This window comes from Otolemur garnettii, unplaced genomic scaffold (genome assembly GCF_000181295.1).
Source record: "Otolemur garnettii isolate 467f Iridium unplaced genomic scaffold, OtoGar3 scaffold00047, whole genome shotgun sequence".
Taxonomy (NCBI): Eukaryota; Metazoa; Chordata; class Mammalia; order Primates; family Galagidae; genus Otolemur; species Otolemur garnettii.
In genome coordinates, this window is record NW_003852442.1 from 500215 (window position 1) to 523381 (window position 23167).

General features: G+C 52.6%; 1 protein-coding gene across 2 annotated transcripts in view; it reads right to left on the bottom strand.

Moving 5' to 3' along the window:
- Positions 1-23167, bottom strand: part of KIAA0513 (KIAA0513 ortholog) — a 49198-nt gene that overhangs the window by 6235 nt on the left and 19796 nt on the right. For both annotated transcript variants that reach the window (XM_003791287.3, XM_023514138.1), the window contains exons 2-9: positions 13707-14140; positions 10267-10366; positions 9513-9586; positions 6749-6819; positions 5148-5355; positions 4390-4430; positions 3901-3979; positions 1561-1638 (exon numbers count right to left, since the gene is read on the bottom strand). In XM_003791287.3, coding sequence (XP_003791335.1) covers positions 1561-1638; positions 3901-3979; positions 4390-4430; positions 5148-5355; positions 6749-6819; positions 9513-9586; positions 10267-10366; positions 13707-14035 — 980 coding nt within the window. In that variant the 5' untranslated portion in view covers positions 14036-14140. The remainder of the gene's footprint in view (positions 1-1560; positions 1639-3900; positions 3980-4389; positions 4431-5147; positions 5356-6748; positions 6820-9512; positions 9587-10266; positions 10367-13706; positions 14141-23167) is intronic.

Sequence of the window (23167 nt, forward strand, 5' to 3'; positions counted from 1 at the left end):
GGTTGAGCCATAGGCGCCGAGCCAATATCATGATTTTTGTTTTTTGGTTTTTTGGCCGGGGCTGGGTTTGAACCCGCCACCTCCGGCATATGGGACCGGCGCCCTAGCCTTTTGAGCCACAGGTGCCACCCCTGGGTGGCATATTTATTTTCTATTCCAGAGTGCTCTGGCCTTGGCGGGCTCCCACCCGCCCAGCCCCAGGGTGGCCCCTGAGTGGCCAGCCTGCCTTGGTGTGGGCCTTGCTGCCCCGGGACACCCTCCCCACTGGCTGCCCGAGCTGCGCTGCCCCCGAGGTCCGGCTCGCCCTGCCGTGGCCCTGTGAAGTGGAACAAAGTCACGTGGACACACACACCTCTTCTCCTCCTCCTCTCCAGCATCCCCTCTGGAGCGGCAGCAGAAACAGGTAAACAAAGGAACATGTCAAAGTCATGCAAGATATGTGGATGAAAAAAGAGAACAAGCAGAAGGAGGGTTATTCCAGGCAGAAGCGAGAGGGACAGAGTGAGACAGGGTACTGGAAATCAACTGACTTCCTAGAAGCTTCAGAACTAAAGAGGCAAAGCCCATTCGCCTAGAAGCATCTAAGCATCTCCTTTGTTCTGGTCTCCTGGCAGGGCACAAAATTCCTTTCCGAGTCCTCGGGCAGCGTCTCTGTGTCTTACCGGCTCCCTGGGCCCCCTCTGCCACCTGGGACAACATGCCCACGGCAGGTGCTGTGGGACTCAAGGCAGTCCCCACCCCCCTGAGGGTTGTAGCTGCCCCTGGGAGGATTCCAGTGAGATGCGCCTGAGCTCGGGCAGCAGGAGCTTTACCCAAGCTGCGATCATCTGCTTGCTCTCCTGACAGGGAGGAAGGTCAGGGGTATCCCCAGCATTAGATAGGGAGGGCTTCGCTTTATTAAGGAGGCTTCAAAGTCATGGGACTGGGGGCTCCCCCTGGAGGGGCCGCTGTGCCCTTTCTGCCCAGGCGCTGCACACAGCAGACAGCATCTCTTCCTGCTACGGCCAGAGGGAGAACCCGGCACTGGCTCCCTGGTGTTGGTGAGAGCCCCTCCCTCACTGCTGCTGCGTGCCTTTCAAGACGGTCCCCAAAGGAGGCTTCTGCAGTGGGAAGCTGCAGCCCCAAGTGGAAGCTGGGAGCAGAGTGGTTAGCTGTGCTTCCCAAAGCGGTTAGCTGTCGGGTGCAGAGCCTGCGGTGGCGGCCAGCCCTACATCCCTGGACTCTGTTGCAGGGCCGTGTCCCTGGGATTCTGATTTTGTGCGGCGAACAGCAGGGTGAATCTGGGGTAGGGGGTCCTGATGGCCTCATTCTGTGGGAGCCTGCACTTTGAGGAGGGTCAGGCCAAGTCATGCCAGAGCCCAGACAGAAAGCACCCATGCAGGCTGAGCGCCCCACCCACGAAGCTGTGCACCCCAGGACCCCCCAGGCAGCTTGCGGGGCACGGGACCACGAGGGGTGATGGAAACACAGACGTGTGTTGACTCAGCTGCTCTTCCGCTCTCCTCTTCAGAAACCGGACACTAAAGCCACTCCCTGGTCCGGGGCCACACTTGCTCCTACCTGGTAGTGGGAGATCGCTTTCTCCTCTCACAGTGGACAGCGTCAAAAAAGGCCGCATTCCAGAACCTCAGTGTGTGCCTGTAAGACAGAGCCGGGTGAGGCTCTCCCTGGGGTTGGGGGAGGACGCCAGGCTCAGGTTCTCGGGGCGGGGCGGGGGGGAGGAGTAGAGTCTGTCACATCTGCATGAGCTTCAAAAAAGTCTGAGAGAGGTAGAGGTGAGGAAAAAAAGTGAGCATATGACTTTTATCTAGACAAAGATGTTTGCCAGGGCTCCCAGCACCTGCAGCTCTCTCAGGGGAGATGGCACAGATGGGAGTGCTAACAGGAGAGGGGTGCAGGCAGGATGCAGGGCCGGGAACCCTGGATTCAGCAGGTGAAACCTGAAGCTCCCTCCTATATGATGTAGAAGGAGGTCATTTTCTGCTTCTTTCTTTGTCCACTGAGACTCCCAGGAGGAAGCAGAGGCCTGCGGAGGTGTGCTTTTCTAGAACTGGGCCTAGTAACACAGATGGGAACCCAGCAGGGACGCGCCATGTGCAGAGAGAACTAACATGTGCCCAGGGACCCATGAGTAAGAAAACTTCCTCTTGAAAAGGATCGGGGCAGGGGTGGGGGGGCCAACTTGTGTGTGGGCTGAAGCTGGCCCTCTGCCTGCATCTGTAAATAAAGCTTTATCGGCACGCAGGCATGCTCATTCAGTTTGCTATCAGTGATGAGGATTTGCACTGCAGCAGCACAGCTGTGTGACTGCAACAGAGACCATATGGCCACAAACTCTAAAATATTTATTATCTGGCCCTTTACAGAGACATTTGCCAAGCCATGTTCCAGAGGGTAAGACTACAACAAGGTCAAGGACCAGAGGGGTGGGGCCAAATCACTGGACAAGTGGAACACAGCTGGTCACTTCCTCCCCTTCTAGGCTTCTGTGTGAGCCTGGACCAGCTCGGGTCCAGCCTCCTCCTGGGTCTTCCTGACAGCTCATCCCAGCTCTGTGCCCTTTGGGTCCCTGTAGCATTTCCTGGGCATGGTCTTCACCTCAGATGACCCCTGCTTTGTTAAAGGTTAGGGTTAGGGCCACTGCTAATACAGCGTGATCCTGGGGGAGGCCATGCCTAACGCCTGGGCACCAGGAGTTGGTACAACATGGTGTTAAGAGAATTCAGGGGCATTAAGGCTACACTGACCACCATCCACAGAGCCGGATGATGGGCAAGCTCTCTCCTGACCACTGGTGTCACATTATAACCATGACCTTCATTTTTTTTTTTTTTTGAGACAGAGCCTAGCTGTCCCCCTGGGTAGAGTGCCGTGGCATCACAGCTCACAGCAACCTCCAACTCCTGGGCTCAAGCGAGTCTCCTGCCTCTGCCTCCCAAGTAGCTGGGACTGCAGGCGCCCGCCACAACGCCTGGCTATTTTTTGGCTGCAGCCGTCATTGTTGTTTGGTGGGTCAGGCTGGATTTGAACCCGCCAGCTCAGGTGTATGTGGCTGGCGCCTTAGCTGCTTGAGCCACAGGCGCCAAGCCAAACCATGACCTTCATTTTTTGATATATATGTAATACCTTAACTAGAATGTAACTCATATATGATAAAATTCACCCTCCAAAGTATACAGTTTAGGGATTTTTAATGTGTGGCCACCCCTACTACCTACTTCCAGAATGCTTCTGTCACCCCATGAAGAAACCCCACCCCTGGTAGTGGTCACCCCCTGTTCTGCACCCCCACCCAGGCACTCACGAATGTACTTTGTCTCTAGGAATTGGCCTGTTCTGGACATCTCATGTAAACGGAATCAGACAGCATGAGACCTGCTGTGCCTGGCCCCTTCTGTGCACGCCCTGCTTTCAAGGCTTGTCCCTGTGTAGGTGTCAGGGCTCCTGACGAGGCAGGGACAGCCCACCCTCTGCTCATCCGCTCGGCACTGGGTGGCCATGCAGGCTGTTTCCACTTCCACGCTGTTGTACGAGGATGCTGGGGACATGGGCACAGGTTCCGTCGAGGCAGTTGCAGCTTTTGTGGGTGCTGACTGAGGGTGGGTCTGCCAGGTTGCAGGGTAACTCTATTTAACCTCGTGAGGAGCTGCACAGCCTCCTAAGTGAGCCACAGTGGCCACCTCACTGCACAGCCCCCTCACTTCACTGCCCTGCCAACAGCGAGCGAGGGTCTCCGACTCCTCCACATCCCTGCCCACACTCACTGGCCTTCGTCTTTTCTATTCTGGCTCGGCTGGGTGTGGGTTACCGTTATGCAGACAGAGACTGAGCAGCTGGAAGAGCCTTGGGCAGGGGCTGCTGCCCTGTGGGTAGGGAGGTGACGACGGGGCCCAGCCTTACCAGATGGGCTGCTGCTTCAGGTGCGTGTACAGGTAGATCTTGTCCCCTTTCTTCTCGCCCTCTGGGCTGCACACGGTCACTGCAGCAGGAGGAGAGCAGCTGAGGGCAGCTCTGACCTTGCATCTCCCCTGTGTCAGCAAGCACCCCCCTAGCAATGGATGCCTTCCCGGACGTTCCATGGAATGGCTAGCCCTCAGCAACACTGCACTTAACTTCCCTAGGATCCAGGAATCGAGCTCTCATGCCCTCTTTGGGAAGGTGGCTCTTCCACAGAAACTCAGTAAGAAAGGAGGGACCACAGAGGCGGAGAGCCACTTGGGCACACCTTAAGGCCACTCTCCCATGTCCCAAAGAGGGAAGCAAAGCCCCCAGACGTTCCCAGACCTGCTTTGTTCGGTTGGGGTTCGTGGGGGGCTAGTCTGAGCCTCTCTGGGGCCTGGTGCTGGGCCCCAGGGAGCCCCACAGGGACAGAAGGGGGCACGGACTGACCTGTCCTCTGCTGCTTCTCCTTGGGCTTGCTCTCATCGTCCCTGTGGGGGAGATCACAGTAAGGACAAATGTGACCCACCGGCGTTTTCTCAAACCAAAGGCGATGTTCTTACATTTCTAAGGACACGTAAGAACGTGGCTGTGCTTTCCAGGGGCAGCTCCTGCCCTGGAGAAATGGCTCTCCCATTTCATGTGGTTTTCTCTAAAAACATTTTTCTGAAACGGAAGCTCTATTGGTCAATTCCAGAGTTTGCAACGGAGGAAGGGTGATGCTGAGGGTCTTCAATGTCATTTTCTTTGAATCTAAAACTGTCCAGACCAGAGCAGGAACAAAGCCCAGTCACCGGGTGGGCCCAGGCCATCAGCAGTCACACCTGCCGTGGGCTCCTCTGGCTGCCGTGCCCCCTTCCTGCGGAGGGCTTGGCTTCTCCACACCTGGTCCTAACATGCCCGCTCCACACGGCTCCTGACATTTCTGACAGGGACCTGTTTGTGGGGACAGTGTCTTCTCCTGCAGCCAGCCCCCGCTCCATAAACTTAGCTCCACCCCACTTAGAGCGAGGAGGAAAGGGGGGCTTCTGTCCTCAGGGACTAGCCCTGCATGTGGTGACCTCTGGGGCCCCAGAGCCAAGCTGGGCCCGTGGCTGTGCTGTCCAGGAGCAGCTCCTGCCCCAGAGAGTGGTTCTCCCATTTTCACGCCAGCGTTCTCCCTGCCACTCTCTACACGGGGCCCAGAGACCCCATGAGGTGACACTTACTCATTTTTCCTGATCAGGGGGCCCTTCAGCTTGGTTTCCAGCCCCCCGAAGAAGCCTTTCACATTCTCTGTCCGAGCCGACGTGTTCTTCAGCAGCCGCTCGGCTATGTCCTTCTTCTCTGCCAGCCAGCTGTTGGCCGACCTCAGGTAGGAGTCTACACTCCCTGCAGGCTTCTCCTTGGCTTCTGATGGGGGCAGCTGTGGTTTTCCTTGAAAGAGGGGAAGGAAGAAGGATGGGCAGAGAGTAAGAACGTGTACACAGAACCACCCACAGAGGGACGGAGGTAAGCTCCCTTGACATCCTGGGGCAGCTGCAGGTAGCAAAACCCACAGTACTCAACCCCACGGACAAGGCTGCAGCCTCTTCTCTCTCCAGAAGTGTTCCCAAGCACTTGCTGTGTCCAAAGAAGTCGTCCAGGATGCAGGAGGGGCCAGCCCCAGGAAGCAGAGTGTGGAAGGGAGCTGGGGGCTGTGACACGTGTCCTGACTGCAGCAATGGAGGCATAGCCAGATGGGGAGGGGGAAGGAGTTTTCTCAGTGGCGAGGAGGACAGGGAAGATTCTAGACAGGCTCAATACCCCCTTGACTGGGCCTGGAACAGGTGGGTGTGGGACATGGGTCGTGGGGCAGTGGTGGGAGGAGGGTGGCCTGGAGAAGGAGCCTTGGCAGCACCAGAACTCCCTCGCTCGGCTGTGGCAGACCCACAGCCTCAGGTGTCCCCACAGGCCGGGTGCACTGTCCTCTACTAACTAAAGTGGCCCTGTGTACAGACACATCTCAGGCAAGCAGTGCCAAGTGGGGCTCTGGAAAGGAGAGGCCAAAGACTGTAAGAGGGACTTCCACCTGACCAGACGGAGCAACCTATGGCATGAGATGAAGGGCGTGGCTGGCCCTTAGTTACAGCCATCAGTTGTTTCTGATTGAAATGAGGGTGTGGGGAGGATGGGCCATTGGGAGGAGAGGGTGAAGAGGGTTGCAGAAGGAAGGGGACACAGGAGAGTGAGCATGTGGGTCCTGAGAGAGGAGGCTTGTGCCACCCTGCCCCAGCTCCAGTCTACCTTCCAGAGATAGTGGCCCGGATAAGTAAGTCTCTGCGGCTGCAAGCCAAGAAGGTCAACATGGGGAGCCCTCAAGCTCCAACGTACCAAAACATTCTGATGCAATGAGCTGGAAGACCTGTCCCAGCCTCCGCATCAAGAAAAACCTGCTCTCTTCACAGGCTGTCTTTGCCTCCCCGCAGCTTAGGATTGGGGCTGCCCCTCCCACCTCCCTTAGCCAACTCCAAGTGGTTTTTGCTAAAACATTAGACTGATGTCAGCAATTCCTGTCTGCACAGTGACTGTCATGCCTAGTGGGTGCATTGTCTCATCTCCTAGCAGTCTGTGCTTTCCTTCGAGCTGTGGACAGCCACGGTCTGGACCACGCACTCTCCTCCCGCTCTCTGCTCACTCCCTCCATAGCATCCACCTGCTTCCTCTGTTCTCTGAGAGCCCTGGAACTTTTGCCCCAGATCTGAACAAAGCTTCCTCTGAGGCCGCATTATTGGTTGGCCGGTCCCGAGTTCCCCCTCTGACCTGCGCGTGAGTGGAGCCCGCCTCTTACCGATGTGGTAGTAAGTGAAGCACATGGTCATGAGGTTCTTGGCCGGCCCAAAGTCATCCATCTGATAGCACCTGGAATAAGAGGAGGCCCAGCTGGATGAAGAATCCTCCCCCACGCCCCCTTCTCACTGCACATTCATCAGACATCTTCAAACTGCTTTACGAATAGGCCTAAATTAGGTCCTGGCTCCCACGATGCCACCACAGGATGAACAACAAATATAACCCCTCTGGGTTCAACCAGCTGAGCCACCCACAGGCAGGCGGCCGAGGACGGGGCTGGTTCTGGACAGAAAGGAGCTCACGGTCTCTCCGCCAGCCTCTTCCACTTTAAAAGTAAAAACTAAGAGGTTCGATGCAGCTCAGAGCAGGGCCAGGACTTCCCATGACAGGCCCGGGCCATATGCTCTGCCTTGCTTCTCAGCAGCCACCAGCTCCTGGACTGCTCCAGCCTGGCTCTCCTGCCTCAGGAGCGCCCAGATGCCCCTGAGGGCAGATGAAGACAGGGGCTGCTGGGCCATCCCAGGGTCTCCAGCTTAGTCTTCAGGAAAGGACCTTCCTTAGATTTTAGGCCTTTCTAACCTGCTCCCTTTACACTTTTCTTCCTGATTAATTTTGAATCTTAGATAATTATTATTTTTAAAAAGTCAACAGAAATGATATAGACCAGGGGTCCTCAAACTTTTTAAACAGGGGGCCAGTCCACTGTCCCTCAGACTGTTGGAGGGCCGGACTGCAGGCCCCGGGATGAGTCGGCTGCTAAGCAGGACAGGTAGTGGCGGCAAAAACACCCAACGGGCCGGATAAAAATGTCCTAGGCGGGCTGCACGTGGCCTGTGGGCCGTAGTTAGAGGATGCCTGATGTAGACTGTGGGATTAAGGGCCATTCTTATCTTTTAACATTAAAAAATAATCTCATCAGGCTGGTGCAGTGGCTCACATTTGTAATCTGAGCACTCTGGAAGGCTGAGGCAGGTGGATTGCCTGTCTTCAGGAGCTCAAAACCAGCCTAAGCAAGAGCAAGACCCCGTCTCTACTAAAAAAAAAGTCAGCCTGGCACTGGGGCAAATACCTACCTGTAAGTCCCAACTACTCAGGAGGCTTAGGCAGGAGGATTGTTTGAGTCTAAGCATTTGAGGTTGCTGTGAGCTGATGCTATGGCACTCTACCCAGGGCGACAGACTGATGCTCTGTCTCAACAGCAACAACAACCCCCGCCTCCAAAATCAATTTAAAGAACTCAACTACTAATAACACTATAAAAGACTGGATAAAAGTAAAAACTAAAAATTCCAATAAGCTAAAAATTATAAAATTCATAAATAAAAAATAGATTTAAAAAAATAATAAAAGGTTTTTTACTTTGTTTCTGCAACTCTACAAAATTACATGTGCTCAGGGACAAAGGGATGGGAAATTTTTGTGTGTGTTTTGCAGTGTTGGGAGTTGAATTTATCTCCCCCCCCCAATTATATTTATTTAAGGAAAAGTTCAAAGAAAAATCAAGGATTAGGTATGTTACCACATATGACAGGTGCAATCTCTGCAAAAGTGGGGGTAAGGAAAATCTCTACACCTGTCTGGAAGTTGCGGCGTTTTAAATGCACGAGAGAATGTGGCCTAAGGGTTGTAACTCTTGGCTGAAGGCGTGGGCTCCCCCAGCTTCTCTCAGGACGGCTTCTCCTCCTTCCCTCTGGCCAGCTCTGAGGCCCAGACCCCTGATGGAAATGGACCCTGGACTTGGAATACTCTGAGCAAGAGCAGGGAAAAGGGATCCTCCCCTGGGTTAGTCTTTTTCTTCCAGTATCTGTCCCATGTTCAAGGGGAAATTGAGAAAGGTGAGTGACGGGAAGAAGCTGGGAGTTAAGATTCTAGGTAGCAACTACCTTGAAGAGTTTTTCATCCCCGGAGGACAGAAATGGGCCTGGCGACATGGGGAGGTGGTAGTAGGAGAAATCAGAGACCTCCAGAGGTGAGCGGGGCACAGATGCAGCCAGATCACGGCTCCTCCCCCCAGACCCCTGCCTATCTGTAGAGGAGGCTCCAGGTCATCAGGGCCACAGCTCAGCTTCCCCAAACCAGAGAAGTGCCCCTCCATTTCACAAACTGAACTGGTCACTGGCCAAGAGTCAAGTCCTACAGGTGTGAGGCGGGTCTCCGCCCTGGGCAGCCATGCACTTGAGAAGGGGCCTGTGAAACAGGGGGTCCGGCTCCCTCATCTGACAGGGGAACAGAGGCGGAGGTGGGGCTGGTCCCAAATCTCAGGCTTACAGCCACGACCCCACCCACCACCCCAGCTGCCTGCTGACAGCTTTCCTAATAACAGCCCCAGCCGTCCCCAACTCGTGCTCAGAAAGCAGGCCACAGTCCCCCACACATCATTAAGTGTTTATTCCAGGGAGGGCTGGGCAGCTGTCAGGTTTGAAATGCCTCACAACAGGAAATGGAGAGAGCTTGTCCTCCAACCCCTGCCCCCAGGAGGGGGAGGCACAGCAGGTGATCTGGGCCTGTCCCTGAGGACAGCAGGGGCAGCTTCTCATACTCTGCTGCTCCTTCCTCCCTTTCTATGCCAGGTGAGGCCGCTGGCTCTGCTCCCGGGGATGCTGGCCACAGCTCCCCTTTTAGCTGATGCTGGGCGGATCAGAGTGATCTCGATCTCGGTCTGATGACTCATGTGGACATTACTCACAGCAGCAGGGTAATTACAGGCGGGAAAGGGGAAAGTGACTCCTTAGGACAAAGGCTGAGAGCCTTGCAAGACTTACTCGAACAGCACCACTGCGAAAGACTGCACCAGGCGGTAGAAGGTTGCTTCTGAGACACACTTGGAGTTGCAGCGCTGTCCAGAAAGAGGCCGGATACACAGTAAGGGACAGGTGGCACGTGGCACTTGGGGAGGCTGCAGGCTTTCCACCCTCCACATTCGTAAGTGCAGCTGGGATGGGCCACCTGGGCAGCCAACTCTTCGCCTGCCCTGCATGACCCACCAGCCTCCCTTCCCGCCAGGCCCGGCAGCACGTGACACCATCCTTGCTGGCAGGGCACGCGGGGTGCAGACACTTCACACACTCACCCACACTTGGAAAAGTGCAGAGAGCAAAACCCAAAATGACAGCCTGGCTGCTTCTGGATTGGGGATTTATGGGTAGTTTCCCTTTAGTATCTCTGCACTTCCTAATTTTTCAATGAAAAACAAATTATTTGTGATAAAATACTTAAAAATTAAGAACTTAAGCCACTCCACAGGAAAAAAAAAAAAAGAGTGCATTGGCTAGTTATAAAATTTAATTCTTTTCTGACCTGTGTTAATACACTTCTCTTTCCCTTGCAGTGAGACACCCAAGTGAGTTATCTCCCATTTCCCCCGCTTTCTACACCGTCCTTTCAGAACCTCTTTGGATGGGTTTGACCTTTTTCTCTTCAGTCACTTCCCTGCATCTGCGTCTGCTCCGCAGAGAGAGGACAGGGCGCAGCAGGGCTGAGCCACACACCTCCTGATCCTCCTGGTCGCCTTCTCACCTGGGCGCTGACGTAGCGAGCAAACCACTCCCGGCCTTTTCCGTTCTCACTGCTGCAGTACTCGCCAAACTTGGCTTTCTCCTCCTGGTCCAAGTCCTCCCTAAAAAAAAAAAACAACACACCTTTCAGTCTTGTGAAGCAAATAGAAAGGTTATAGTAGGGGAAGAACCAAGAAGAGGAACTATGGAGCGTCACAGCTGCCAAGCACAGCTCTGACAGGTCACCTCGCCCTCCGGCAATCCCGTGAGGAAAGGCTATTTTTATTTCAAAGATGAGGGGCCTGCCTTGGCGAAGGAGAAACAGCTCGAGAGTGGTGAATCCGAGTTCTATCCAGACTTCCTGCTTCCAAAGCCCACGTTCTTGTCTCTTACCCTCCTGCCCCTGCTCAGAGAGGTGCGGACCTTGGCTCTCCAGCTCACCCTGCTTCCTTCCGAATCAGATGCAGAACTCAGGGATTCCCGACTCTGCTGTCTTAGCCAGTGCACTGAAGCCAGGTGCTCGTTCCTCTGCATCTGTGCAGAGTGAAGCTGCCCACCTGTCCAGCCATTCCCTGCTCTGTGCATGAGGGTCAGAGATGGGGGACCCTCGGCCTCTCGGTCACCATCGCCAAGGTAGATAAAATGCTCCCCTGATTGCAAACCACTTCTGAGCCTCTTTGGAAGGCGCCAACACTTTCCAAACTTAAAGACTCAAGCAGAAGACCGAAGATCAATTGGCTTACCCAATTTTCATTTATTTAAGGTTTTTCTTTTTCTTTTATTTATTTTTTGAGACAGAGTCTCATGATGTCGACCTCGGTAGAGTGCCATGACGTCATAGCTCACAGCAACCTCCAACTCTTGGGCTTAAGCGATTTTCTTGCCTCAGCCTCCCAAGTAGCTGGGACTACAGGTGCCCACACAACACCCGGCTATTTTTGGTTGCTATTGTCGTTGTTTAGCAGGCCTGGGCCGGGCTTCAACCTGCCAGCTTTGGCGTATGTGGCTGGCACCCTACTCACAGATACAGGGGCTGAGCAGTATTTAAAGTTTTTAGAAAATATCTTGGTCTCATTTATCCCAAATACTGACACTAGATGACTGTGTGAATTTGACAGCCATGTGCAGTGAACACTGGACGATTCTGAAGACATGTCTAGCTCAGCCTTCCTGGCCGTCAGCAGACGTCGGGGCTCCCCCTTCTCTTTAACTGGGGTGTGCTCAGGGAGACCTGACTAATTTCAACATTGGTCAAACAAAATACGTAGGGCACCACACCTGCTGCTCTGCCGAAACATGTTCAGATCCAGCATCAGTGCCTTCTGGACAGTTAAACATTTGGATTCGCACATAGTTCCCCCCTTTTCTAAGAACCTGGAAAACGGAGGCAGGACTCCACCGAGTGAGCAGCACGCCTGGAAAAGGCAAAAATCAACCCTGGACAGAGGAGGAGCCTCAGTCCCAACTCTTTGATTTGTGGGTTAACAGGCAACAATTCATGTTGCTTTAATGAAACTGGAAAACTGGCCCTTCAGCCAGTGCTTCTCAGCCTTTGATGTGTGCGTGAATGCTCTACAGCCCTTGCTGAAATGCAGATTCTGACTCAGTGGGGCTGGGCAGGGCCCAAGACTCCACATTCCTTTTTTTTTTTTTTTTTCTGAGACAGTATCTCACTCTCCCTGGGTAGAGTGCTGCGGCATCATCATAGCTCACAGCAACCTCAAACTCCTGGGCTCAAGTGATCCTCCTGCCTCAGCCTCCTGAGTACCTGGGACTACAGATACCCGCCACAACACCTGGTTAGTTTTTCTGTTTTTTGTTGAGATGGGATCTTGCACTTGCTTAGGTTGGTATTGAACTCCTGAGTTCAAGCAATCTGTCCACCTTGGTCTCCCAGAGTGCTAGGATTACAGGCATGAGCCACTGTACATGGCCAGGACTCTGCGTTTACTAATGAGCTCCCAGGAGACTGGCCACGGACAGCAGTCTGAGCAGCCTGACCTGCGGTCCTTCCTGAGCTGCCATGAATGATGAGAGCCCAACAGTCCCCGTGTGAGCCATGCAGCTGGGCCGTGTCTGGGGGGTCCACTTCCACGGGCTGAGATATTAATGGGCAGCCTGTCCACAGAGTCCCACCTCACAGTCCACATCACAGCCCTGCATTGTCACTTCTATATTTATCTCCTTGAGAGCCATGACAGAAAGGCTGTAAGGAGGTGCGAGGAAGGGTCCCCCGCACACAGCTGCCCATGAGTGTCACAGGAGTCCAGTGCCCAGAAGCTTGTTCCTTACGCTGTCCCTATGCTAACTTCGGCAGGTGATCACAGCCTCCCAGCCAACCCCCAGCCTGACAAGACAAGGAGCACTGACGGCAGCTCACCTGGAGATGCTCGGGGGGCACAGACACAAAACATGTGGAGTTGCCCTTGGACTTGGCAACAATGAGACAAGTGTCAGCAGGTCGTCAGAGCGGTGAGGGGAAGAAACCAGCACAGACAGCCCCTTCTGCGACCCAGTTTGGGAACACATAGTCGAAACTCTGGAGCAACTCTGGGTGCCAGAAACAGAGCTACGGGGATTACAGGGGATCTGCGCTTTATTTTTTGAGACAGAGTCTCAAGCTGTTACCCTGGGTAGAGTGCTGTGGTATCACAGCTCATAGCAACCTCAACCTCTACCCAGGGAGAGTAAGACCTCTACCCAGGTAGTGTCTCATCAGAAGCTTACAACAACCTCAAACTCCTGGGCTCCGGTGATCCTCCTGCCTCAGCCTCCTGTGTAGCTGGGACTACAGGTGCCCGCCACAGCGCCTGGCTATTTTTTTGTTGCAGTTGTCATTGTTGTTTTAGCAGGGCTGGGCCGGATTCGAAACTGCCAGCTTCAGTGTATGTGGCCAGTGCCCTACCCACTAAGCTACGGGCACTGCCAGCGGATCTGCACTTTAGAAATGATTTTCTCTCTGTTTTGTAACAAGCACGTATGGCCCACACAGAGGCCACTGTGGAGAGTACAGTGACAGTCGTGTCTCATCCTGCTGCTCCTCCCCAAAGGGCCTAGCAGAGGAGAAAGTTTTAGAAAGAAAACAGAGGTGCAGCACATGGGTGAGCCACTCCCACAGTGTCCCAGCGCTGGCTGGACTGCAAGGGTGAGGGACAGGGGCCACTCCCTCTGCAGTCGCACCTGGCACCGGCCAGCTTGAGCCCAGCACTTTGGCGAGCTCTTTCCTGGTCGTTCCTGGCACAGCTGCCCTTCAGAGCCCCTGAAGGGACCATGCATATGTTTAAATGTTGTGTTTGGGCCGGCATGGAGCCCAGGCTCAGGTGTTCTTTAAAAATTCCCCAGCCCCACGCTGGGGCAGGGGGAGAGGCATCACAGAGCAAAGGGAAGCCCTGGCCCAGGCGTGTCCTGGTGAGAGGGAAGGGGGTCCCCTCGGACCTGGAGCTCACCCCACTCACCCCTTACCCTCCGGAGAAGATCTTTTCCACGTAGCTGCGCATGAACTCCCGGAGTGCCAGGGTCTCCTCGTCCTGGGCCGACTCGGTGCTCTGGCCTGAAGAGAAGGACTCGTTGGAGGAGGAGCGGTGGTCCTGGTCCCAGGACGGGTGTGAGGGCGACTCGCCCATGTCGTTCTCGCTGTCTGCCGACTCTGTGGTCTCGCTCTCCGATGCGCCATCTCCCAGGGAGCCGTCCCCATCCTGCAGCGCAGGGGGCAGTGTCTCCAGGGCAGGCGAGGCAGGGGGCTCAGGCCCAAAGTCAATCAGTGAGCCCACGGGGACCTCCGGAGCCTCCATGGTCGGGTGGGCTGTGGGAGGATGCTGGAGGGGAGCCCAGGGGCCTGGCTGCTAGGGCGTCAGCAGGAAGGAGCCTCTGGAGCAGCTCACGTGGCCCTAAGGCATCTGGGATGGAAACACAGGGACAAAGGTATCAGCAGGACAGCACCACTCCTCACACGGGAAACTCAGCCACCGCAGTCCTGACTTAAATGAGTCAATTAGGTTGCACCTTCCCTGCAAAGGGAATAACATCTGCAGCTCCAGACTCGGGGAAGCTCTCCGTCCAGGCCACCCTTCTCCTGTGGTCTGCTTTACTGTTGAACACTTGGCACGCACTTGGCACTCGGTAGATACTTGTTAGATAAGTGAACAAACCCTAACCATCAGGATTTCTCTGGAGTGCTGCACTTGCTGGTCTCCTCCTCAGTCCAGCCCACCAGACGGATGCCCTTGCCAAGACCTAAAAGGCTATCCTGGGCTGGGACAGAGGAGCACCAGGGTTGATGTGCCTGCCCACCTGCTGTGGTTGGAATCGGTGGCTGCAGAAGAATCGCCCTGCTGAGCAACAGACACCTCAGCTCCCGGCCCCTTTCTCATCACCCGTCCTTCCACTCATGACACAGACTTGTCCTGGGTGTCAGAGCCGGGTCCCATAGCAGCATTCATCTCCCACCCTGCCATGGCTTCAGAGCACCGTTTCTCCATCCAGACCCACTGCTCCTGCCAGCCCCTCCCCTGTGCTGAAGCCACCATGGAAGTGACATTCCCCTTCCTGTTTCTGTGCCCTCACTCCGCAGGCTGATCCTCTCCCTGTCCCCCTCCTTCCTGCCCCGTACCCCATGAAACTCTATTTGCCCCTTACCCTGTGCCACATCTTCTGAGAAGCTTCACTCCACCCCCGTACACAGTTAATGACTGATTCTGCTGTTGGCACCACCCGCTCAGCATTTTGTTTGACTCACTTATTTATAATTCTGCTTATTTTACTGATATATAAAAGTATCTCTGTTTACCCACTGAAGTTTGCCCACACACACCCCAGGGGACTACGCCCTGGCCACCTCTGCAGCAACCCTAGTCCCCAGTGCAGACTCCTGACTAAGCGTCTGCCACACACCTGCTACTCAAGTGAACAGACCAGGTCACAAACGCGCCTGCAGGATGGGGCACCTGGGCAATGTGGGTCTTGCTGCACAGAGCAGAGAGGGGAAGGTTAGAATTGTCATTTCTAAACAGATTTGCAGCCTGCTTGTGCACGGGGCACTGGGGACCTTCCTCCCCCATATGAGGGACAGAAGATGGGTAAGATGTAAAAGCCCCCAGAGGGTCAGTCCTCGGAGAAGAGCACACCTCCAACCTCAGCCCTTCCCTGTCGGACCCGCGTCTCTCAGACAACACCCCCCAGAGGCGGCCATCAACACTGCTGAACTGGTCGTCCCTCCTGAGGACAATTTGGTAGCAGAATAGCATTTGCTGCCTCTTAAGAGCTTAATGTTCACCAATCCATTATAGATTTTCTTCAGATGTCCCAGCCAGGGGTATTTTTAAATGCCCTGAGTAAGGAAGAGGGAATGGCTGGCTCAAGGTCACTGGAGTGGTGAAGGCACACGTCCAGGGGGGCCCCACAAAGCCAGCCTCAGTGCAGAGAAGAGAAGCGGAACCCTCAGCTCAAAAGAACTTTCTAGGCCAGGACAGCTACAGGGGCTCTGATGTGCCCAGAGGGAGGCCGTTACAGAGCTGAGATCGAGAGCAGAGTGCGGCTAGTCTGGGCGTACTTTGGCTAACCGGGTCCCCTGGCCATGGGGGGCCCAAGTTCCCTCCATGGCCACATTCTCAGACTCCCTGAGGACCCAGTATGGCACCTGCACCAACATGTCTAGTAATAAAAATGGAAACCCACACATTAGGAAAATGTTGGCAGAATAGGAAAATTGAGTTAGTCATATCTGTTTTATGAAGTCACACAACTCTAAAAAATCTATATTCCAACAGATACACAAACCACTCACTAGGTAAGGCACACACACAAAGGAATAACAACCAGATCATTCTTTAACCCATGCTAATAACCACACACACAGACAGGCAAATTAAAGAATAAGGTACCATCTTTTACTATTAAACTAGCAAAAATTTAAAAAGAATACTCCAGTAGATCTACTGTTCGATCCTGCAATTCCTCTACTAGGTATATACCCAGATGATCAAAAATTTTTTTACAACAAAGACATTTGCGCCAGAATGTTTATTGCAGTCCAATTCATAATAGCCAAGACATGGAAACAGCCCAAGTGCTCATCGACCCACAGATGGATTAACAAATTGGGGTATATATACACTATGGAATACTATGCAGCCATAAAAAGATGGAGACTTCACATCTTTTATGTTTACCTGGATGGATCTGAAACATATTCTTCTTAGTAAAGTATCTCAAGAATGGAAAAAAAAAGTATCCAGTGTACTTAATACTATTATGAAATCAATATATAACCATCTACACACTCATACGAATGGCAAAACATAACTATAGCTCAGAAATTAGAAGGGAAGAGGAGAGAAAGGGGAGGGGTGGGGGGGATATGGGAGGAGGGAGGGTATTTGGGGGGACCTCACCTAATGTGCATGATGCAATAGTACATTTCAAACTATTACAAAATGGGTATAATTGTGATGGATGTTACTCAGTTCAATGTAAACATTTCATATTGTATACTGAAGCAGTACCCTGAACCCCATAAATGCATCAGTGTGCAATGTTATGATTTAATAAAAAATAATTAATTAAAATAAATAAAAAGAATACTCCAAATACTGGTCAAGTTCTGGTAAAACTAATAATCTTAAATGCTGCTGGCAACAGGGATAAGGGATGCTTTAAAAAGCAGTTTCTTACTTTCCTCTCCTCTGATTCAGGAATTCAAAGGCTTGGAATGTATCCTAAGAAAACAATTCAACTCCTCCCCCCAAAAAAACAGTTACATGGAGAAAAATGCTCACTGCCACAGTATTTATAATCCTGATAAGCTAGGGGGAGAAAAACATCTAAATATAATAAAGTAGCAAATAAGTTTTAACAATTTGATATAACGAATTCAGCGCGTGATGCAATTAGGATAATGTTCACTTGCTAATTAAGTAAAAAAATATTCTGTAGGCAGCACTTATTAACAGAGTGCCTACCCCTCGCCGTGCCCTGTTGTGGGCACAGGGAACACTGCCGTGAAGGAAATGTCACCATAACTACAGTTTTGTCAGGAAAGAGCACGGAGGTAACTCCCCTTCCATCTTCATTACCGTAACAGTGCAGTCAGCAAACCAGAACAATTCACAGGGAAAATGGAAACAAGATGCTGGACCTTGACACCCTCCCCGTGGCCAGAGGCCCCTCTATCTGCCACAGCACAGGAGGTTCCAGATCAAGCTGGATGATCATGATCATGGCTATTTCTGACCCAGCCCCAAGCGCTTTCAGGGGGGCTGGCCAGATGCTCCCCAGGGCCTTCCAGCACCTGGGAGCGTGACTCACCCTTCCCCAGGAGGCTGAGCGCCGAGCGCCTCCTCCCTGGGCTCAGGAAGGAGGTGGTAAAATCACAGGAGAGGCACAGAGTGAGAGGAAGCACAGTGGGCAGCAGGGGGCCAGTCCTGGGCACTGCTGGCTGCAGAGTACAGGCCCCAGGCTTGTGCAGGGCAGCGTCCACCCTCCCCTCCCACTCCCTCAGCTCAGGGATCTCATCTCTCTCAGGTCACTCACGGAGCCAGGATGACATGGTGAAGTGACCATGTGGGCTCAGGGCCTGGGAGACAAGCCCCACCCTCTTCCTTCAGGAAGGAAAGGTAATCCTGTACCCCTGGTAGCGCAAGTGATGGCCACTCTCACACTGCAGAATCATAAAGCTCACGTAGCTGCCTGGCCAGCGGCAGGACAAAGAGTGAGTGGGCCTGCAGAGACAACCTGCTCAGAGCCAGCCAGATGCTGCCACTTGGGAAGACAAGCCCAGCAGCATCAGATCTTCTAGAGCAGCGGTCCTCAACCTGCAGCAGTCCTTTGGGGGTCGAACGACCCTTTCACAGGGGTCACCTAAATACATCCTGCATATCAGATATTTACATTACAATTCATAACAGTAGCAAAATTACAGTTATGAAGTAGCAACGAGAATAATCTTATGGTTGGGCGTCACCACACATGAGGAACTGTATTAAAGGGTTGTGGCATTAGGAAGGTTGAGAACCACTGTCGTAGAGTTTCTAAGGACTACTGAAATCCATTATGGGAAATCTTCCAATTTTTCAACGCTGGCAACTAGTTTAAATGTATTTCAAAACACAGTGGGGGCAAAAACAAAACAAAACTGTAGATTGCACCCCAACGTATTTGCTTTGTTCTGCATACCAGGAGGCACCGAGATCCACTGCAGGTGCCCAGACTTTGAGAAACAGGGTTTCAATCTCCAAGGGATCTGTTGCTGCAGAGAGCGGGTATTAACCACTCCGGGGCAGGGACTTTAAGTCCCACAAACCTCTCTGTGACTATACTTTGCAATTCGTGTCTTAGGCCCTAGGCAGAAGTTTTTATCAATGAAACCAGGCTAAAATTCTAACCAGGCACTGTAACTTCAGTGCCCGTATGAGATTTTACAACCTTCCATTCATTCCCCAAACACTGAGCACTTGCTGTCAGTCAGTTACTGTGCAAGGGGCTAGAAGTCCAGGCACCAGGAACACCGTAAGGAGTATGCTCGGTCCAGCAGGCGGCAGGGGAGAGGGGAAGGTGCAATTAACATTTAAAACCAAGCAAGAGCTTCTGCTGCACTAAATGATACAGAGACAACCTCAGGATGCCCCTGAGAGGGCTGGGAGGTGGCTTCTGTGGACTGGGAGGTCGGGGAGGCAAATCTCGGAGCTGAGACAGGAGGGAGAACCAACCTTGAGAAGACTCAAGAGCCCTCCAGGCACAGGGAACAGCAGGCACACAGGCCCTAAGGTGAGGATGGCTTTGGGAAGTTCAAGGATGGATGGCAAAGCCTTAGCATCTTGGGGTACGGGTGGGGGGCAGGGATCACTCCCACATTCCCCCAGCCTGCTGTCACCAGCCTTAGAAGGGCAGTGGCTCCCATCAGCAGCTGGTCCATCCTTCCGGACTTGAAACATGAACCACACTGGGCTGGCTCAGCCTGGACTGTGAGTCCCTGTGCCTGATGATGTCCTGGAGCCTGCCACACAGCACCTAGCAAGACGCAGCCAGCAGCGAGGTGCATAGCAACAGGTTTCCTGAGGCTCAGAACCTCCTTCTCACATCAGGAGGCACAGGACTTTCACGGACCCAAACCAGAACTTGACTAGTCCGGCACGAATGCTCTCGATTAACATCCGCTTGTCTGGGCTGAGTGATGAGTGACCTTGGCTTGGTCAGAAGGGATTTTTGGCTGTTTGGTGCTATGAATAGTTGATGTCCTTTCAGATGTTGGTGTGTCCACGTAGCTGTTCAGACATAGATTTATGCCTATTTAATATGGACCTAGAGCAACATTCAGGGTTGTGGAATCAAACCCTTTACTGTAGTTGGGCGATGAACTCAGTTGAGTTTCCTGGCAGCCAAAGCAAAAAGGGAAAGGATCCTTGGTCATAAAACTCTTTTGATTTTGACATAGTCACCTGCTGAGTAACTTTTCCAGATACTGAATTTAGAAATGCATTTGTCTAGAAGGTCCTCATAAGAAAAGATGCTTATTATTGTAATGAGAAGGTCTCTAACAAGGTTCTGAAAGATACAGGGATGCCAAAACAGGCATTTCTTTAAATGACTCTTTGAAACTTTGAAGGCACACATTCAATCAGTTTGGTACAAGGTTTGTCGGGCTGGAGCTTGCTGCTCGGTGAAGACAAGATCTCCCTGATACATGAGACATGACAGTTAATATGCCCGTGGGGGTGCCTCTCCCCAACCAGATGTCTCAAGAGGACTTTTGACAAGTGCTGGGTCACAGACCATCCGTGTTTGTGCTTGAATTCTCCGAAGGGGCCTGAAGTGCCAACATTTTGATTTGATGACCAAAATAGGACCCACGTGCTGTCGTTTCCAGGGAGGGAGAATTATCCTTCTGCTGTGAACACAGAAGATCCTGGCTGTCTTCCCTCAGGCACAGACAAGAGCAGCTTCACAGCCATGTGCAGGAGCTACTCTTGGGGGAGCACTGCCCCATAAAGACAAAGCTGTCGGGGTCACAGGTGAGGAGGGCAGTGGGGGCAGGCAAGCCTGCAAGCTGTGTGCAGGCACATTAGGCCGGGCTGGCTCAAATGAGGCAGTGTCTACAGGGAGAGGTTCTGATCCGGAGCATGTGGCAAAGTGTTCTGGTTTCTGAGTGTCAGGCTACCGTGGCTGACAGCACCACTTCCCGGCCCAGGGTGGACAATCTCAGGAAATATCCCGTTAATACCAGCTTCCCTGAGAGTCACGAGCCTCATCTGTTTTCTGCACTGTGAAACTCCCAGGGCGAGAACAGGGCCCGATCCGGGAGAGCAGCTCAGGGAATATTTGTTATTGTTGAAAACTCACAGTTCAGGGCTCAAGGATGAGCTCTGTGGCACAGGCTGCCCTCACAGTGCTCCTTCCTCCGTGGCTGCCCACCGTGGCCTGCGAGTCGGCCTCCACACCTGTCCACCAGGTCTCAGCCACGCTGCCTTCTTCCTCCCACCACCCTTTATGCACAGCCGAGAGAGAAAAGCAGTTTAAAGAAGCAACGCCTTGGCGCTGATTTACTTTGTAACTGAAAGGAGAAAAAAAAACTACAGGCTCATTTATGAGTCTTTTGATCAAAAACACAAATAAGCCTGACTCCAAGCCTTGCAGCTGGGCTGCCGAGAGCAGAGACAGCTGACTGCGGAGCACAGCGGGCTTGCCTGTAATCCAGAGGCGGAGAAAGCCCATCTTAACAACTGGACCGCCTCAGCTTTCCATACAGGTGCACTCTGCAGAGTGCCTTATAAACAAGAATAATTCATGAACTCAATCTTCAGAATCTGTACACCAGGAGAAGGAATAAGTCCAGGGCCTAAACAACTGGGCATCAGGCAGAGGGGACAGCTCCACGCAGGGCACAAGGTTCTGCAGGGCAAGAGCATCCCCTGTGGCAGGAGAGTCCCAGAAAAGACTTTAGGACTATGTCGCAGAAGGCCAGTTTCTGGTGGGTAGAGACGGGAAGGGAGGCCTTCCTGGAGAGGCATCAGCACCAGGAAAGCGGTGACAGCTCCTAGGGTGGGCTGCGAAGAATGGGGTCTCCTGTGCAGAATGTACCGTGTCCTGTGCTGCCACTGCAGTGTGGCCCTGGGGTAACTGTTACATCTGGTCCTGAACCGCTTCCACGGCTTTGGAAAGACTTCTGGGTTTTCCCAACATAGTGCTGGCCGGTCCCAGCAAAGGGTGGGAGGCCTAGGGGGGCAGGGGTGCCTGTGGCAGTGCAGGATCCACATTCAGGGTCCTGGGTCCCCACTGCCCACCCTTATGCCATCATTTGTGCAGCACGGCCCCCAGATGCCCAGAGCCCAAAGTGCCTGCTGGGTCACACCGGTCACGTGGACAGTAGAAATTGCTGGCTGCAGTTCCTAGGAGAGTCTGGGCTGGAAACCAATTTGGGATCATGATGTACAGGCCCACATAAAGCACAGGACCACGTAGAGAGCAGAGAGGGGCTGGGCTGCCTGCTGAGTAGGCTGGGATAGCCTGAGAGGGGACAGAGCAGATGGGTGGGGGGTGAGAAAGAGCCAGCTCTGAGGTCTGAGTGGCCCGAGAGCCCAGGCTGGCTAGGAGGCTGGCTCCCAGCACTTGACTGTCACACCAAAGACTTCCACTCACAGCCTTGACCAAAGAACTCTGAGTCACCCCTAGAAGCACCGAGGAAGGAGCCTCTTTGACAATGTGGACAAACGCACTAGTTAGGAAACCATGCCTCTCTTCCTGTTTGTAGCTATTCAGGGAACTTGAATATTTGGCTCTGCGCTACAAATGGAGGCAGAGCTGTCAGATGGTGAATCATTACCTGCCTTCTTTAAGTGAACCACAGTGTTTGACAAGCAAAAATCATTACATTATGACCTAATGCTGGAAAAACGTGATTTTTTTTTTCCCTATCTACAGCTATAAGGCCAAGCTGAATACGTGGATCTAAGACACGAATGTAGCACACTTGTCAAAAGATGCCCTGTTATCTGTTTCCTTTTAGTGAGTTGAAGTATTTGATAAGGAAATACCCTTGTTTTCAGCGCTAACCCACTTGCTGTGGAAACACGATTCTTTAGCTATTAGAAGGTCTGAGGCCAAGTTGAACGTCTGGCTCCAAAACCCAGGACAGCACACCTGTCAGAGCAGCACGGCCGCCTGATTCAGTGAATGGGGAGCATGTGAGAAGGAAAGTATAAAGTAACATTTGTTAGGAAAACAAGTTTCTTTGCCTGTTTTCAGCTTTTAGGGGAATTTGAATGTCTGGCTCTATCATCCCACTGGAAGTGCATCTGTCAGAAGGTGCATTGTTATCTGACTTCTTTTAGGGAACTGAAGTGTTTGACAAGGAAACACCATGACATTATGACCGAACCTGCTTGCTGTGAAAACCTGATTTTTTTCCATATTGGTCACTAGAAGGCTAAGTTGAATATCTCTGAGAAAACCAAGGTAACGGTGGTGGGGGGGGATGAGAAGGAGCAGATGCAGACCTTATTTTCAGTGGCTTCTGTGGAGCAGGTTAAGTGAGACATCCAAGCCAGGAGAGATCCTAGGAGGAGGTTACCAAGACGATGGCTTTGTGCATACTAAAAAAGGGGAGTGCTGAGGGCCGAGCTTGGAAGCCAGAACTGGTACCTAAACTCAGTCTGTCTTTGGGGACGAGACAGAAAAACATGGCCTGGACACTGTGTAATTAAATGCATTTATAAATACCGTATTAAAAAGTACATTTTACCATATAAAAATGTACTTTAAAAAAATTTTTTTTTTGCATTTTAGGTCTTTCAAATCGGATGGGGCGCCATCATGACATAGCTATCACTATCCGGAGACAAGAGTGGACCCTCCTTTTTTTCTTTTATGTAATTAGCACAATAAATATACAAAGTACAAAATCATAATCATACTGCTCAATGAATCTTCACCAA